The sequence below is a fragment of the Leiobunum rupestre genome, chromosome 2 (genome assembly GCF_980474605.1).
Source record: "Leiobunum rupestre chromosome 2, qqLeiRupe1.1.hap1, whole genome shotgun sequence".
In the NCBI taxonomy this organism is placed as follows: domain Eukaryota; kingdom Metazoa; phylum Arthropoda; class Arachnida; order Opiliones; family Sclerosomatidae; genus Leiobunum; species Leiobunum rupestre.
The window spans coordinates 64,567,583-64,587,321 of NC_143385.1; the positions used below are offsets into that span (position 1 = coordinate 64,567,583).

The following is a 19,739-nucleotide window of genomic DNA, read 5'->3' on the forward strand; positions in this document are numbered from 1 at the left end:
TGTCCTTTATACCGTAATTCCCCCTAAAACACTACCATGTTTTGCAGTTTTTCAGAAAATGGATCGGTTCAAGTAGCTATATTTCAGAAACTAAATTTCCGAGAATTTTTTCAACGTTATTTTCGTGTTTATTGGGTCCATGTTACTTATTATAATTATCAATATTTATTTCAGATTTAATACTTTCGCGACAGAAACCTTTTTAGTTTACCTCAGTTAGCGACATTCGAGTAAAAATCGACGTTTTCAACAATTTTCAATTTAAACACTAATTGAGCAAATTGAATAAAATTTATCCTACTTACTCTCTACTACCCATATTTATAGCGTAAAACGTTTTATAGGACTAACTCTAATTATGTGTACGAAAATACCGGAACTTTCGGCGTTTTGAAAATGAACACTTAATGCATAAATGTTTAAAAAAATCATATTTTAAAAACTTCAATGAATTTAGGGCTAAAAATTTGGATTTCCCACTAAAACTATTTAAATTACTAACGTGTAAATTTTCGTCGAAATAGCGCATGGTGCCGTGGGGCATTTTTTTCAAAAATGGGACATTTGACATGGAATGACCCTCATATATTTTCCTATAATTCTGATATATCCTATATTTCATTATAATTATGAAACTTTCCTATACTTCCCTATAATTCTGAAATGATCCTACATATTTCCCTTAAATTCTCAAAAATTACCCTATATTTCCCTATAATTTTAAAATGATCCTATATTTCCATATAATTTTGATATGATCCTATATTTCACTATAATTCTGAAAGGGTGCTATATTTCCCTATAATTCTGAAAGGGTCCTATATTTCCCTATAATTCTGAAATTTTCCTATATTTCCCTATAATTCTGAAATGATCCTATATTATCTATAATTCCATTTTTTATTATATATTTTCCAATAATTATGAAGGATGAAAAAATTAGCGAATAATTATGAAATGGTCATATAAAAATCATACAAATCCATTTCTTATCATATATTTTCCAATAATTCTGAAATGATCCTATAAAAATCATACAATTCCATTTCTTATCCTATATTTTCATATATTCCGAAATGGTTCTATAAAATCCTATAATTCCATTTTGAATCCTATAATTCTGAAGTGGTTCTACAAAATCCTATAATTCCATATTTTATCCTATATTTCCTTTATTTTTAACATTTTAGATTAAAACCCAACTGATACAATTTTAAAATATTAATTTCTTTTCTTATCTGTTTTGACTCATTTTAAATACACGCTTCAAAACTTGCTTATTCCTATATTTAAACCCTACAGAATTGAATCTTATAATTTTAAAATGTTTATCCTAAAATCTTGAAATTTTTATCTTATAATTTATTTCCTAGAATCTAGAAATTTGTATCTTATAAATTATTTCCTAGAATCTTGAAATTTGTATCTTATAGTTTTGAAATTTTGATCCTATAATTTTAAAATTTGTATCCTATAATTTTAAAATTTTTATCCTATAATTTTGAAATTTATATCCTATTATTTTGGAAAAATTATCCTATAATTTTGAAATTTTAATCTTATAATTTTGAAAATTTGAATCCTATAATTTTGAAAAAATTATCCTTTAATTTTGAAAATTTAAAAAATTTTAATCTTATAATTTTGAAAATTTTAGTCTTATAATTTTGAAAATTTTAATCTTTATAATTTTGAAAATTTTAATCTTATAATTTTGAAAATTTTAATCTTTATAATTTTGAAAATTTTAATCTTATAATTTTGAAAATTTTAATCTTATAATTTTAAAATAATTATCCTAAAATTTTGAAATTTATATCCTATTTGGAAAAAAAATATCCTATAATTTTGAAATTTTAATCTTATAATTTTAATCCTATAATTTTGAAATTTATATCCTATTATTTTGAAAAAATTTATTCTATAATTTTGAAATTTTAAACCTATAATTTTGAAAATTTTAATCCTATAATTTTGAAAATTTTACCTATAATTCCTATATATTTTGAGCACTATTGGCACGAGGGGGCTCTGTGCTGAGAACTAAACCACGATCGCGTAAAAGCTCTGAAAATCAGTTCGGTGTTAATTTTTCCTAATGGACATACTTATTTTTATTATGTTACTTATGATGGTTGAAATAAAGAAATTCATTCTTTAAAGGGAACATAACCTCCAAAGTATTCTTTATTTTGAAGATCCAGACAATTTTGGGAATGACCTCCGCAACAAGCGGCGCCGCAGGAGGGAACGGGCAATATTGGAACCCTTGAGGGTCGGACAGAAATACAAGAGGTTATATTACCTTTAAGCCCTTGACTCGAAGATCTGGAATGTAGTTGGAATATAAGCCCGCCTCGAAACGAAGTCAATGTTCCTGTCAAATCTCGAAATATTTCGTTATTTACGGCGGTCATATTTACAAATCCGGATGGCAAAATAGGAAGATAAATTCGCGAAGCCTCGGTCCTAGATGGGCGTCTGTCACTAATTTCCTCGAGACACAGAATGGCTGACGTGACTCGGCATAATTTTACAAAACTCTTCGTGTAAATCTTCGGCCGCGCCAAAAGATGCCAGCGAGGAAATGTATAAATCCCATTGCAGACAGCAAATCAATAGCCAGGTCACTCTCTCTCTCAAAGGCTTAGCGTAACTTATTTATCGCGTCCCCGTAGAGGCTCGTAAGTTGGACAGCGCCACCTGCCCCCTACCTCCGCCGTAAAAAATGGACCCAATTTCACTCTATCTTTCCAAAAATAACTTTTTATACGCCTTAAACGGTCATGCTTAGCTTACGATATACCCGTTTTTTTTTTCGCTAAGCCTTGGCAGAAGACCTTCTAAGCCTTAGTTAGGTCTTATTTTATTTAGTGGATTTTAGATGACGGAAATAACGATATTTATTGGAAAATAATAGTTTTGAAATTCATTTTTCTTGCTTTTAGGTTTAACGTTTCCCTAGATATATTTAGGGGTAATTTGCGATTGTGTCAAGTTTGATTTTTTTAGGGAACAATTAATACGTAGAATCAGAAGTATATAAATGCGTTTCTTACATTACTTTCGCAGGCCCCTGCTGATTTTTCAAAATATGTTTCGGAAAAATAGGAAATTCATGGTTATAAAACCAAGACAATAAAATTTACTAAATCTATTTTATCCGAAAAAATATGGTTTATAAATAATTAAATATCCCTACGCAAAGCAATTTGCACATTTTATAATTTGTTTGGTGAAGTAGTTACGCGGTGAATTTTGTGCCGTGAAGCGGTGTATCATTCCGCGATAAAATAGCACCTTTTGATTTTTAAAGTTGATGATTACTTCTGGTAAAATGAAGTTATATTTTTCTTGAAATACGATAGTCGCTTGATGACTTAGGCCTAAGGTGGTGCCTTGGATATTAGCCTAGCTGATTATTATTATTATTATTACTATTATTATTATTAATACATTTAGTTGGCGGACATAAAAGTATTAAAATCCAAAAATCGTCTGCTATTTCCTCACACATTTAGTTGTCAGGTATAAAAAGATTTAAACCCCAAAATCGTCCACTATTTCGTCACCAATGTAGTTTTCAGATATAACAGCAGATGGCGCTATTTTTTCCTCATCTCGAAGCCTATCGGTTGATGCGAAAAGGATTTTTACATTGTCAAAAAGAAAGAAATTGTCAATTTCATCCGAACATACAAAAATTACTTTTTATAAGTCTAAAACATACCCAGTACCTAAGCCTCGGTTAGATTCCCCCCCCCCCTGTTAAGCCTCGGCTAGGTGTCCCCCCCCCCCCCCGCCTAAGCCTTGGCTATCTTTTTTTTTAATTCGTCGTTCCGCGGGCATAATGAGTTGTAACGTACGGAATTCCAATGAGTTTCAGTTTCGGTATTTCCCGACGGACTTCTGAAATCAATATATTCCCGTAATGGCCTGGAATTGACTTGCATTGCTCGTTGTCGCTTTTTTTTTCGTTCGGGGCAATTTTGAAAAGGCCACCTGCATCTGTACAGCGCCGATAGGGGTCGCTTATTGACGTTGCTTGTATATCGCTCGTATCGATACGGACCATAGATGTCGCTAATTTGTGTGTCCCTCTGTTCCTCTTCCGGCTAGTGTGGGGTTCTTCCTTCCTAACAAGCTTTGGGCTTTCTTACGTGCTTTTCCATTCTTTTCTTTTCACATTATTCCATTATACAGGGTGTCCACTAAAAAACGAAAAATTATCAATAAATGAAAAACGTTTTTTTTTGTTTAATTTCAAATTTATATGGTACATTCCTCGTGCAGGGGGACATTTACTAGTGTAAAATTGAATGACCTTGAACTTTGTCTTCAAGGTCATTCGAACACTAACTCGATAACCGTTGGGTTTACGAATTTGGTTCCAATTAGTAAGTTGTTGCTCGCCATATTATTAGTTCAATAATCTTTGATTTGACCAAATTTGACCAATCAGAAGCCGATAAATTGAACGTTAATGAATTCAGTGTTTGATAATAAAATAATCAGATTAGTTTTAATGTGACTAAATTAAATAAATACGGAAAAGTTTACAACGGTTCAATTATGCCACCGTCAGCTACGATACAGGCTTGAGCTCGTTTAACGACGAAGTTCATAGTGTTGTTCTACATTTCAATTGAAACGTCACGGAAGACATTAATTATTCTTTCTCGCAAAACTTCAATTTATCGGCTTCTGATTGGTCAAATCAAAGTTATTTGAACTAATAATATGGAACCAAATCCGGAAACCCAACGCTTTTCGAGATTGTTTTTGAATGACCTTGAAGACATGGTTCAAGGTCATTCAGTTTTAAACTAGTATGGTTGACCTGCACGACTCATATTTTTAATTTTTACTATATTTTCAATTTGTTCCTATAACTTCGTATAATTAAACTATTTATTTGTGTAATTTTTTGGGCATCACCCGTTGCAATTATGTCTTTTGATATCAAAATCAACAAAGTTAGAATTAATTTTAGAAATATTTGAAATCTTCGCTCACTCAACCAGATTATCTTTAAAAACCCTGGAATTTCACTTCATAAGTACTTGAAACCTATATTTTCCTGTAATTTTAAAGGAATTTATCTTATTGAAAATAATATCTCCAATAATATCCTATAAATCGGCTACAAATCTCCTATAATCCCCATAAGATTTTTGTGAGTCACTTGTTTTAACCGAGGGGCTAACCACTCTTAGAAAGTCTGTACACCGGATTACGCTTAGATTAGCACTGCCAAAGGCAGGGACTTCAAAGATTACGCGTAATCCCATTAGTACAGTCAAAGGTACGGCTCTGTACACCGATTACGCGGAGTGATCAGCCCCTCGGTTTTAACGTAACCATGTAAAGCCAATCATATCTAGCTTCTGTTAAACCTGGTGGCAGAAACGTTAAATAAGGTGATCCACCAAAAACATGGAAGCAGACGATTTTTCGATCTAGTTGTTACTCCCTGCAGTAGCATGGTTATTAAATTTTAGGAGGTCGGATTTTATAATTTTAATAATAAATAAATATTTATTTATTTAAAACCATGGCTCTTTTACTCAATTTAAATAATCAAGATGGCTATCCTGTGGAATAACGATAGTAGAGACAAGGAATTTGGGGAAATTAAATCTGACTTGGAGGCGGCCTCTCAAAAGCTTCCCTAGTCAAACGTCCGAAAGTTGAATAGCCCTGGCAGTAGTTGATCATATACCATTTGATCATTATTTTATAAACTATTAGTTGTCCAATAACATTGGTTAGAATTATTCAAATCCCTAGTTGATCAAATAGAATTCCAAATTAAACTAGTATTTGATTACATACCATATTATTAGTATTACAAATTAAACTAGTATTTGATTACATATCATATGATAAGAAATCCAAATTAAACTCGTATTTAATTAAATACCATATTACTAGAATTCCAAATTAAATTAGTATTTGATTAAAAATTAAGAAATTGTAGTTTTCAACACATAAGAAGTTGCGTAAAGCCTTCATGTAGCTTTATTCGCATCAACATTATCAAATTTCTTCTTTTTTTTTCCAAATTATTAAATATCACCAAGAAAACACAATTTTAGAATAATTTAACGCGTGTTCACCCAAAAAAAGAACGCTTTTCATCGTATGATATTTTTCCTTTGCAACACGATAGAATCAGTTTTTATTACTGTTTTTTTTTAAGCCTCGGGAGCATTATGTGTCGCTAAGCCTAACGATTTGTCCACTTTCCCCGCAATCGCAAGATGGCGCGCGGGAAAGTGTTAATGACTCTCCCCTCTCAATGGCGGAAGACAAGCCTTGATTTATGGCCTCGTTGATTCTTTTCATCCGCCACTTTCCGTGATCTCTAGTGCCCTTGTTAATATGCCTGATTTATTAGACAAGAACTGAAATGTTTCCGAAATATTGGCGAAACTGCGAAAAGGAGAGTTGGTGTTTTATTGTATATTTCTTTCGTTAGGCTTAAGAAATTCAATTATTATTATTAGATAATATTTTACATTTCGCTATCCCCATTTTAAAAATATCATTCATGACATAATTTTGAAAAATATAATTATTTATTATTGTTATATTATTAAATTTTTAAATTGTATTTTTAAATTATTTTAAATTATATTGTTATATTATGAAAATATTAAATTGTATTTTTAAGTTATTTTAAATTATATTGTTATATTATGAAAATATTAAATTGTTTTTTAAGTTATTTTAAATTATATTGTTATATTATGAAAATATTAAATTGTATTTTTAAGTTATTTTAAATTATATTGTTATATATTATGAAAATATTAAATTGTATTTTTAAGTTATTTTAAATTATATTGTTATACGTCTACATACAGCTCACGTTTTAGAGGGGTAGCTTTACCTGTTTATTATATAATTTACGATACGTACAATTGGGTTGAGTAAATATGTACCGTATAAATCGATAGATAAAAAATTGCTTCCCCACTAAATTCCGAACTAAATTCAAAGCATTTAGTTCAATTTTATAAATGTAGATGTCGCTTGCGAAGACTCACTTGAACTATGTCATAATGTCGTCTGCCTTAAACCATGAGAGAGAAGACGAATTGAAAGCATTAGGTTCGATTTTCTAGATGTAGATGGCGCTATATGTTTACACTATCTTGCGAAGACTCGCTTTCCACTACGTAATAACGTCGTCTGCTCCGTATTCTTCCCTTAAGCTTGGGAGAGTGGTTGAGCAGACGACATAAGTTGTGACCTAGGGGAATTAGTCTCCACCAGGGGGGAAGGGAATATACCCCCACCGACTATCGAAATCAACCAATTTTAAGGCTTTTAAAAGCTGATGCTTAATATACTACACTTTAATCTTAACCAAACGAAGAAGTAGCTTATTTTTAAATTTACAAAATAGTTTATGCTAAGTCATTTATTTTAAAACAAAATATTTTGCCTTTCCACACATAAATGTTTTAGGTATATATTTTTTAAATACACTGCAAAGAAAGGTTAATTTATTGTTAAATTTTTTACCACTTTGAGAAAATCTAGTGTAGTTATCGTGTCAAGGCAAAATATACAAAAACGATTTCCAATCTACTAGCAGTCTACGCTCGGAAATATGTTTAACTTTAAACCACGCCCTAACTCTGAGCGCGTTCTAGAATTCAAAATAATTCATTTTCTTTTATTTCCCATATCGCAAATACATTTTATTTTTTCACGATAAACCCCAAGCCATGGTATTAAACTCAAAGCCACGCCCTAATTCTGAGCGCCACCTTTATTTACAATTTCAAATTTGGTATATTTAAGGTTAAAAATATTTCTTATTGAAAATTTACGTCTCACAATATTTTTTAATTTTTACTAACTATTCCTAAAGTTAGCCAAAGTATTAAACTCGAAGCCACGCCCTAATTATGAACGCCACCTATATTTACAATTTCGAATTGGGTTTATTTAAGATTAAAAATATTTCGTATTGAATCGTAAATAATTAAATCCAAATTTACGTCTCACAATAATTTTTAATTTTTACTATTCCTAAAGTTAGCCGAAGTATTAAAGTTGAAGCCACGCCCTAATTCTGAGCGCCACCTATATTTACAATTTCAAATTTGGTATATTTATGTATAAAAATATTTCGTATTGAATCGTAAATAATTAAATCCAAATTTACGTCTCACATAGTTTTATATTTTTATTAAATTAGCCAAAGTAGTAACTCGAAGCCACGCCCTAATTCTGAACGCCACCTATATTTACAATTTCAAATTTGGTATATTTATGTTTAAAAATATTTCGTATTGAATCGTAAATAATTAAATCCAAATTTACGTCTCACATAGTTTTATATTTTTATTAAATTAGCCAAAGTAGTAACTCGAAGCCACGCCCTAATTCTGAACGCCACCTATATTTACAATTTCAAATTTGGTATATTTTAGTTTAAAAATAATTCGTATTGAATCGTAAATAATTAAATCCAAATTTACGTCTCACATAGTTTTATATTTTTATTAAATTAGCCAAAGTACTAACTCGAAGCCACGCCCTAATTCTGAACGCCACCTATATTTACAATTTCAAATTTGGTATATTTATGTTTAAAAATATTTCGTATTGAATCGTAAATAATTAAATCCAAATTTACGTCTCACAATATTTTTTTATTTTTACTAACTATTCCTAAAGTTAGCCAAAGTATTAAACTTGAAGCCACGACCTAATTCTGAGCGCCACCTATATTTACAATTTCAAATTTGGTATATTTAACGTTAAAAATAATTCGTATCGAAAGGTAAATAATTTATACGTTTTTTTAATTTATTTTCAGGCCAGTACCCTTTCGTATCCTACTTAGTTCTAAATACGGGTCAGGGCGACCCCCGGCGAGTGATAAGTCAACTAGAAAGCGAAGTCAACAACGGCCAAACCCACGAAGACCACCACATTGGTATGTCGCACTCTCTCTCTCTCCTTTTAACACAACACGCGAAGCCGTGCTTAATCACAAATCCCTGAGAATAATCCCTGAGGAATTGCCCTCTTGTCCCTTTCCTCGGACCCAGAAACGATTAAAAATCGGACGCTCAAAGCGCCACCTACCCTCCCCCCGACGAATTCAACCGATCTCACTGACTAGATGAGGATAAATAAACTAGAGATTCCACCCGCGGTTATTACTCGTCATTACACTAGCGCCATCTCTCAATACGTTGCTGAACCACAATTTTCGTTGGTGCAAAAACGACGTAAATTTAATTACGTGTTTCTTTTAGCTCTAAGAAATTATTTATTTTTTTATTTTTGTTTTCAGTTTACATAGAGCCACCTGGTGACCAACGTGAGAATTTCATTATATGGCGGATTTTCATTTGCTAAGGTTTAGCATTTAAATACACAAATCCGTTGTAGCAAATAATTAACTTCTCGCGTGGATCTTATGTTAATTGAAAGGGCTAATTATAAATATTCGCGAATATATTCGCAACCTAAAACTATCGCTACGCCCCCTTTGGTTTGCCATTGAAACCTAGATAGGTAGCGGTTAAAGCAAACGCTATTAGTTTTTCCTCATCGTTATTCGTTAATTTGACTTTATAAATAACGATACTTGCTTTTTAATATAAATTTTGCATCGTTTGCTTATATTTTGATAAGTTTATTTTTAGAAAAAACGTAGCAGACGCTAGATCATAGGCGCTACCTCGGAGAAGCTGGCACCGTTACGCCACCTAGACTCGTTTCGGTCGCGAGTTAACTTTAATTCATTATATGCGCTCTTTGAAAAATTGAAAACAATGTTATTCAAAATGTCCGCCTAAAACAGTTACGTGATTTTTGCTTTGCAGACGACCGATCTCACAGTCCCGGAAGTTTTTATTAATTATTAATACCGTAATTAAAGTAGGGATGGCGCCACCTTCGTGTCTTCCTGTCGCTATTTGGCGCCATGACAGGATGGGATCGGTTTATTCATTTAAAAGGCCAATATCTTATTGGAAGGGAAGAGGAGCCTTGTTCCTGATCTCTCAGTCCGTGGCCCGCGGGATTTGAGAGGTAGATGTAAGGGTTTCCATAGAAACAGGCTCACTTTCTGGTTTGACCAAGGCTTATGACCAAACGCGCGCCGCTGTGCCAAGTCCCTCTAGACTCTCGAATAATATATTGGTCATTTTAAGGCTCGACCGTTAAGTATTTCGCGGCATTTTTAGAACCCTACTCTCTTTAGTGTTTACCCAGTTGGTTTTTTTTAGGGGATTTCGCACTGTTTGTAGTGGGAATTACCGCTGTAAATACACCGTCTAGGGTTTTATCGGGGATTTAGTTGTCAGTAAAAGCAATAATAGTTTTATTTTATCGGTTAACGAGAACAATCTGAAATTTTTGTATGTGGTTTAATTAGGTCCTCGATAGATCCGATAGATGTCGCTGTTAGTTTGTCACATTGTAAAGATATAACGTAGTAAATATACAATAGGAGTAGTAACTAGGCTTGAAGGAATAACGTAGAAAATATACGATTGGAATAGAAAGTCTACCTTAAAATATACGACAGGAGTAGAAAGTTGACCTAAAAATATATGATAGGAGTAGAAAGTCTACCTTAAAATATACGACCGGAGTAGAAAGTTGACCTTAAAATATACGACAGGAGTAGAAAGTTGACCTTAAAATATACGATAGGAGTAGAAAGTCGACTTTAAAATATACAATAGGAGTTGCAACTCGACTTGAAATTATGAAATAGGTGAAGCAGCTCATTGGATTTATCGTTATATTTCAGGCCTAGTGACTTCCGGTAATATTGTCATTTAAGGCTTGAGCATTTAAATATAGTAAACGGAAGTAGCACCTCATTAAACACTCACAAAGACTTCAATTTGAAATTGAAATTTGATCTACTTGTTTAGGACACCGGCTGTAGTGCCACGTCCAAAATAATTGCGTATGGTCTTTGTTTCTTTATTTGGTAGAATATTTAATTAATTAATTTAATTTAATTAACTTTTAAGGTTGGCCAAATTTTAATAAAAATTTAATGAAAGGCGGGAATAACTTAAATTTTAGTTTCACAACATTTATTGTAGATGGCGGTTTTTTCGCCTTTATATAAGAGCATAAGTGTATAATATAAATAATAATATATCGAATAAAAAAAATGAAATTAAAAATAAAAGAAATATTTTTGAACGTATCTATTTAGTCTGTTGTCATACAAAATAACTCCCCATCTGAGAATAAAACAGTTGGCAACCATGTTTTCAATCACATGTAACCAAAGACCTGCAATTAGACCAAAAACGTTTCGGGAAATATCGTGGGAAAATAAGAATTTTTGAAAAGTCAGGGAATTTGAAAGTAGGCCTACAAAGTTAGGGAAATATCGGATAATTTTAAGAATCTTAGAAAAGTCGGGGAATTTGAAAGTAGGCCTACAAAGTTAGGGAAATATCAGGGAGTATTAAGAATTTTTCAAAAGTCAGGAATTTGAAAGTAGGCCTACAAAGTTAGAGAAATATCGGGGAATTTTAATAATTTTTGAAAAGTCAGGGAATAAGTAGGCCTACAAAGTTAGGGAAATATCGGGAAAATTTAAGAATTTTTGAAAGGTCAGGGAATTTGAAAGTAGGCCTACAAAGTTAGGGAAATATCAGGGAGTATTAAGAATTTTTCAAAAGTCAGGAATTTGAAAGTAGGCATACAAAGTTAGGGAAATATCGGGGAATTTTAAGAATTGTTGAAAAGTCAGGGAATTTGAAAGTAGGCCTACAAAGTTAGGGAAATATCGGATAATTTTAAGAATTTTTGAAAAGTCAGGGAATTTGAAAGTAGGCCTACAAAGTTAGGGAAATATCGGATAATTTTAAGAATCTTAGAAAAGTCGGGGAATTTGAAAGTAGGCCTACAAAGTTAGGGAAATATCAGGGAGTATTAAGAATTTTTCAAAAGTCAGGAATTTGAAAGTAGGCATACAAAGTTAGGGTAATATCGGAGAATTTTAAGAATTTTTTAAAAGTCAAGGAATATGAAAGTAGGCCTACAAAGTTAGGGAAATATCGGATAATTTTAAGAATTTTTGAAAAGTCAGGGAATTTGAAAGTAGGCCTACAAAGTTAGGGAAATATCGGATAATTTTAAGAATTTTAGAAAAGTCGGGGAATTTGAAAGTAGGCCTACAAAGTTAGGGAAATATCGGGGAATTTTAAGAATTGTTGAAAAGTCAGGGAATTTGAAAGTAGGCCTACAAAGTTAGGGAAATATCGGATAATTTTAAGAATTTTTGAAAAGTCAGGGAATTTGAAAGTAGGCCTACAAAGTTAGGGAAATATCGGATAATTTTAAGAATCTTAGAAAAGTCGGGGAATTTGAAAGTAGGCCTACAAAGTTAGGGAAATATCAGGGAGTGGGAATTACCGCTGTAAATACACCGTCTAGGGTTTTATCGGGGATTTAGTTGTCAGTAAAAGCAATAATAGTTTTATTTTATCGGTTAACGAGAACAATCTGAAATTTTTGTATGTGGTTTAATTAGGTCCTCGATAGATCCGATAGATGTCGCTGTTAGTTTGTCACATTGTAAAGATATAACGTAGTAAATATACAATAGGAGTAGTAACTAGGCTTGAAGGAATAACGTAGAAAATATACGATTGGAATAGAAAGTCTACCTTAAAATATACGACAGGAGTAGAAAGTTGACCTAAAAATATATGATAGGAGTAGAAAGTCTACCTTAAAATATACGACCGGAGTAGAAAGTTGACCTTAAAATATACGACAGGAGTAGAAAGTTGACCTTAAAATATACGATAGGAGTAGAAAGTCGACTTTAAAATATACAATAGGAGTTGCAACTCGACTTGAAATTATGAAATAGGTGAAGCAGCTCATTGGATTTATCGTTATATTTCAGGCCTAGTGACTTCCGGTAATATTGTCATTTAAGGCTTGAGCATTTAAATATAGTAAACGGAAGTAGCACCTCATTAAACACTCACAAAGACTTCAATTTGAAATTGAAATTTGATCTACTTGTTTAGGACACCGGCTGTAGTGCCACGTCCAAAATAATTGCGTATGGTCTTTGTTTCTTTATTTGGTAGAATATTTAATTAATTAATTTAATTTAATTAACTTTTAAGGTTGGCCAAATTTTAATAAAAATTTAATGAAAGGCGGGAATAACTTAAATTTTAGTTTCACAACATTTATTGTAGATGGCGGTTTTTTCGCCTTTATATAAGAGCATAAGTGTATAATATAAATAATAATATATCGAATAAAAAAAATGAAATTAAAAATAAAAGAAATATTTTTGAACGTATCTATTTAGTCTGTTGTCATACAAAATAACTCCCCATCTGAGAATAAAACAGTTGGCAACCATGTTTTCAATCACATGTAACCAAAGACCTGCAATTAGACCAAAAACGTTTCGGGAAATATCGTGGGAAAATAAGAATTTTTGAAAAGTCAGGGAATTTGAAAGTAGGCCTACAAAGTTAGGGAAATATCGGGGAATTTTAAGAATTTTTGAAAAGTCAGGGAATTTGAAAGTAGGCCTACAAAGTGAGGGTAATATCGGAGAATTTTAAGAATTTTTTAAAAGTCAAGGAATATGAAAGTAGGCCTACAAAGTTAGGGAAATATCGGATAATTTTAAGAATTTTTGAAAAGTCAGGGAATTTGAAAGTAGGCCTACAAAGTTAGGGAAATATCGGATAATTTTAAGAATTTTAGAAAAGTCGGGGAATTTGAAAGTAGGCCTACAAAGTTAGGGAAATATCGGGGAATTTTAAGAATTGTTGAAAAGTCAGGGAATTTGAAAGTAGGCCTACAAAGTTAGGGAAATATCGGATAATTTTAAGAATTTTTGAAAAGTCAGGGAATTTGAAAGTAGGCCTACAAAGTTAGGGAAATATCGGATAATTTTAAGAATCTTAGAAAAGTCGGGGAATTTGAAAGTAGGCCTACAAAGTTAGGGAAATATCAGGGAGTATTAAGAATTTTTCAAAAGTCAGGAATTTGAAAGTAGGCCTACAAAGTTAGAGAAATATCGGGGAATTTTAATAATTTTTGAAAAGTCAGGGAATAAGTAGGCCTACAAAGTTAGGGAAATATCGGGAAAATTTAAGAATTTTTGAAAGGTCAGGGAATTTGAAAGTAGGCCTACAAAGTTAGGGAAATATCAGGGAGTATTAAGAATTTTTCAAAAGTCAGGAATTTGAAAGTAGGCATACAAAGTTAGGGAAATATCGGGGAATTTTAAGAATTGTTGAAAAGTCAGGGAATTTGAAAGTAGGCCTACAAAGTTAGGGAAATATCGGATAATTTTAAGAATTTTTGAAAAGTCAGGGAATTTGAAAGTAGGCCTACAAAGTTAGGGAAATATCGGATAATTTTAAGAATCTTAGAAAAGTCGGGGAATTTGAAAGTAGGCCTACAAAGTTAGGGAAATATCAGGGAGTATTAAGAATTTTTCAAAAGTCAGGAATTTGAAAGTAGGCATACAAAGTTAGGGTAATATCGGAGAATTTTAAGAATTTTTTAAAAGTCAAGGAATATGAAAGTAGGCCTACAAAGTTAGGGAAATATCGGATAATTTTAAGAATTTTTGAAAAGTCAGGGAATTTGAAAGTAGGCCTACAAAGTTAGGGAAATATCGGATAATTTTAAGAATTTTAGAAAAGTCGGGGAATTTGAAAGTAGGCCTACAAAGTTAGGGAAATATCGGGGAATTTTAAGAATTGTTGAAAAGTCAGGGAATTTGAAAGTAGGCCTACAAAGTTAGGGAAATATCGGATAATTTTAAGAATTTTTGAAAAGTCAGGGAATTTGAAAGTAGGCCTACAAAGTTAGGGAAATATCGGATAATTTTAAGAATCTTAGAAAAGTCGGGGAATTTGAAAGTAGGCCTACAAAGTTAGGGAAATATCAGGGAGTATTAAGAATTTTTCAAAAGTCAGGAATTTGAAAGTAGGCATACAAAGTTAGGGAAATATTGGGGAATTTTAAGAATTTTTGAAAGGTCAGGGAATTTGAAAGTAGGCCTACAAAGTTAGGGAAATATCAGGGAGTATTAAGAATTTTTCAAAAGTCAGGGAATTTGAAAGTAGGCCTACAAAGTTAAGGACATATAGGGGAATATTAACAATTTTTGAAAAGTCAGGAATTTGAAAGTAGGCCTACAAAGTTAGGGAAATATCGGATAATTTTAAGAATTTTAGAAAAGTCGGGGAATTTGAAAGTAGGCCTACAAAGTTAGGGAAATATCGGAAATTTTAAGAATTTTTGAAAAGTCAGGGAATTTGAAAGTAGGCCTACAAAGTTTGGAAAATATCGGAGAATTTTAAGAATATTTGAAAAGTCAGGGAATTTGAAAGTAGGCCTACAAAGTTAAGGACATATAGGGGAATATTAACAATTTTTGAAAAGTCAGGGGATTTAAACTATAACCGGAAGATTCACCTACACTCAAATAAAAAATGAAGTAAAAAGATTAAATCTCATGAAAGTAAAATATAAAGTTCTAAAATGACTGATTTTGGGCTTAAAAAGGTCGGGGATTTATTTAACCGCGTATTGTTATGGCAACCATGTAAAAATTCCCCCAGACAATGACCAGGGAGTATTAAGAATTTTTCAAAAGTCAGGAATTTGAAAGTAGGCCTACAAAGTTAGGGAAATATCGGGGAATTTTAAGAATTTTTGAAAAGTCAGGGAATTTGAAAGTAGGCCTACAAAGTTAGGGAAATATCGGGAAAATTTAAGAATTTTTGAAAGGTCAGGGAATTTGAAAGTAGGCCTACAAAGTTAGGGAAATATCAGGGAGTATTAAGAATTTTTCAAAAGTCAGGAATTTGAAAGTAGGCATACAAAGTTAGGGAAATATCGGGGAATTTTAAGAATTGTTGAAAAGTCAGGGAATTTGAAAGTAGGCCTACAAAGTTAGGGAAATATCGGATAATTTTAAGAATTTTTGAAAAGTCAGGGAATTTGAAAGTAGGCCTACAAAGTTAGGGAAATATCGGATAATTTTAAGAATCTTAGAAAAGTCGGGGAATTTGAAAGTAGGCCTACAAAGTTAGGGAAATATCGGGAAAATTTAAGAATTTTTGAAAGGTCAGGGAATTTGAAAGTAGGCCTACAAAGTTAGGGAAATATCGGATAATTTTAAGAATTTTTGAAAAGTCTGGGAATTTGAAAGTAGGCCTACAAAGTTAGGGAAATATCAGGGAGTATTAAGAATTTTTCAAAAGTCAGGAATTTGAAAGTAGGCCTACAAAGTTAGGGAAATATCGGGGAATTTTAAGAATTTTTGAAAAGTCAGGGAATTTGAAAGTAGGCCTACAAAGTTAGGGAAATATCGGGAAAATTTAAGAATTTTTGAAAGGTCAGGGAATTTGAAAGTAGGCCTACAAAGTTAGGGAAATATCAGGGAGTATTAAGAATTTTTCAAAAGTCAGGAATTTGAAAGTAGGCATACAAAGTTAGGGAAATATCGGGGAATTTTAAGAATTGTTGAAAAGTCAGGGAATTTGAAAGTAGGCCTACAAAGTTAGGGAAATATCGGATAATTTTAAGAATTTTTGAAAAGTCAGGGAATTTGAAAGTAGGCCTACAAAGTTAAGGACATATAGGGGAATATTAACAATTTTTGAAAAGTCAGGAATTTAAAAGTAGGCATACAAAGTTAAGGAAATATCGGGGAATTTAAAAAAAAATTGAAAAGTCGGGGAATTTGAAAGTAGGCCTACAAAGTTAGGGAAATATCGGAAATTTTAAGAATTTTTGAAAAGTCAGGGAATTTGAAAGTAGGCCTACAAAGTTTGGAAAATATCGGAGAATTTTAAGAATATTTGAAAAGTCAGGGAATTTGAAAGTAGGCCTACAAAGTTAAGGACATATAGGGGAATATTAACAATTTTTGAAAAGTCAGGAATTTGAAAGTAGGCCTACAAAGTTAGGGAAATATCGGATAATTTTAAGAATTTTAGAAAAGTCGGGGAATTTGAAAGTAGGCCTACAAAGTTAGGGAAATATCGGAAATTTTAAGAATTTTTGAAAAGTCAGGGAATTTGAAAGTAGGCCTACAAAGTTTGGAAAATATCGGACAATTTTAAGAATATTTGAAAAGTCAGGGAATTTGAAAGAAGGCCTACAAAGTTAGGGAAATATCGGATAATTTTAAGAATTTTAGAAAAGTCGGGGAATTTGAAAGTAGGCCTACAAAGTTAGGGAAATATCGGGAAAATTTAAGAATTTTTGAAAGGTCAGGGAATTTGAAAGTAGGCCTACAAAGTTAGGGAAATATCAGGGAGTATTAAGAATTTTTCAAAAGTCAGGAATTTAAAAGTAGGCATACAAAGTTAAGGAAATATCGGGGAATTTAAAAAAAAAATGAAAAGTCGGGGAATTTGAAAGTAGGTCTACAAAGTTAGGGAAATATCGGAAATTTAAGAATTTTTGAAAAGTCAGGGAATTTGAAAGTAGGCCTACAAAGTTTGGATAATATCGGAGAATTTTAAGAATATTTGAAAAGTCAGGGAATTTGAAAGTAGGCCTACAAAGTTAAGGACATATAGGGGAATATTAACAATTTTTGAAAAGTCAGGGGATTTAAACTATAACCGGAAGATTCACCTACACTCAAATAAAAAATGAAGTAAAAAGATTAAATCTCATGAAAGTAAAATATAAAGTTCTAAAATGACTGATTTTGGGCTTAAAAAGGTCGGGGATTTATTTAACCGCGTATTGTTATGGCAACCATGTAAAAATTCCCCCAGACAATGACCAGCGCCATCTGCTGACTACTGAATGAAGCTTCGTTCAGTTTTAATAATGATAAATGGCGACCACTTTATTGTAATCTCTCGTAACATTGATTTGGAGTATACCGTTAATTATTAATAATGAAATAATGACATTTATTAGGTCCCTACGAAGGTGCTGAAAATTAGCGCATTTTCCCAATACCCAATTAATTAAAATTCGTCCGGTTGAGAAAATCGCCAAGCCGTGTTAATTGGGGAGGGATTAATTATGATAATTATTATTATTATCTCAGTCAGTACGAAGCGGTCTTAGCGGTCTTTGGTATAACAAGGTGCGAAGGCTTAAGTAGATTAACTGTAAACACGCTATTGGACTTTCCGATTTCGTCCAATTAAGAGGGGCTACCTTTAATGAACCTGATGTCCATTAATCGATACAAGTCGGGAAACTTTGCTTTACTCAGTTATAATTAGCCGGAGCCTTAGAGGAAACTAATTACGGAGTTTTTTTAATTGGAAATGTTTATTTTTTAATTACACATTCGAGGAGTTATAGTTTAGACAGCGACATACAGCGGCAGGGGGAAAATGTAAAAAGCTTCTTTGTTTTAAGCAGACGAATTTAAAGCATTTAGTTCGATTTGATAAATGTAGATGGCGCTATATTTTCTATCATCGTGAAGACTTGATTTCCAGATTTAAAGATAAGAGCAGTATAATAATACAGGGCTGCCACGGTACCTGGGAAACCTGGATTTCCGGGAAAAGTCAGGGAATTTGAATATGGGTATAAAAATCGGGGAAAAGTCAGGGAATTTTAAAAATTAGTCTAAAAGTCAGGGAAATGTCAGGGAATTTAATTTAGGTTGCAAATAGGAAACTTGTTCTAAAATAGAGGTTAAAAAATACAAAATCATGGCACAAAATAAGTCAGGGGAAATCTCCGGAGATGGCCAGGGAAAACCTGGAAAAGTCATTGAATTCGATTGTGAAAAAATTGTGGCAACCCTGTAATAATAATAATCAGCTAGGCTAATACCCAAAAGCTGGGACCCTCTGAATAAATCATTCATAGGCGGGTTGAGTGGGCCCTATGACCAATTTAAATGAGAAATATTTATTTAAAATTTCCAATTATATTTGTATCTAATTTTTAGATTCCATTCTTTTCTATTTAATGTCTTGATTTCCATCCCCCCATTTCATTGCCCCACGAAAAATGGACACGGGGGGAGGAAATTTGCGTACGAAGGACCCCCTGGAAAAATATCACTCGCTTTCCCAACCAGGGTTGGACAGAAGGATATTTTTTAGTAGACAGCCTGACTAGTGAGCCTCCTATCTTAATTAATTTTAGTAGTTACTGACCAGTGGGGGTAAAAATGGGGGTATAAAAACAAGAAGGACAGCCAACATTTTGCTTTACAATTAAAATAGGAGTTCTTAATCACTTGAGTTACATGACTTTGGTCGATCACAATTTTTCACGACTTAGTCTTTGACTAGTTTATAATATTTTCATTGATAATATCATCAAATAACGCATTAATTTGAGATAGAAATTCTGATTTTCTAAAAGCTCTACAAGGATGTTATGATTTTATTTAAATAAAATCGGATTGATGAATGATGAATTTATGATACGCCATATTCGCCATTATGAATATTTAGGTAAATTTTTCACTAGTGAGCCCCCAGATTTCGATTAATTTTAGTAGTCAGAGCATTTATTTCAGTAGTCAAACGCCGTGACTAGTGCCTTATGTCCAACCCTTATTCCCAACGTCGTAACATCGTCTGCTCCGTCGTGTCTAGAGCAGTGTTGGAAATAAGCTTTTTAAAAGTATTGGTCAATATGACCCAATACGTCCTACTTAAAAAATAATTTACTGGTCATGACCACTCTTTTCTACCCCACTTATCTCCCTCTTTTATTTTACTTTTGAAAGTGAA

The 19,739-nt window shown here is 32.3% G+C and overlaps 1 protein-coding gene across 1 annotated transcript in view; it reads left to right on the forward strand.

Annotated features, from left to right (window-relative positions):
* The window catches only part of LOC149958747 (uncharacterized), a 179,932-nt gene that overhangs the window by 147,997 nt on the left and 12,196 nt on the right, over nt 1-19,739 (forward strand). The window contains exon 3 of the mRNA XM_090166121.1: nt 8,840-8,959. Within this exon, the coding sequence (XP_090022247.1) occupies nt 8,840-8,959 (120 nt within the window). The remainder of the gene's footprint in view (nt 1-8,839; nt 8,960-19,739) is intronic.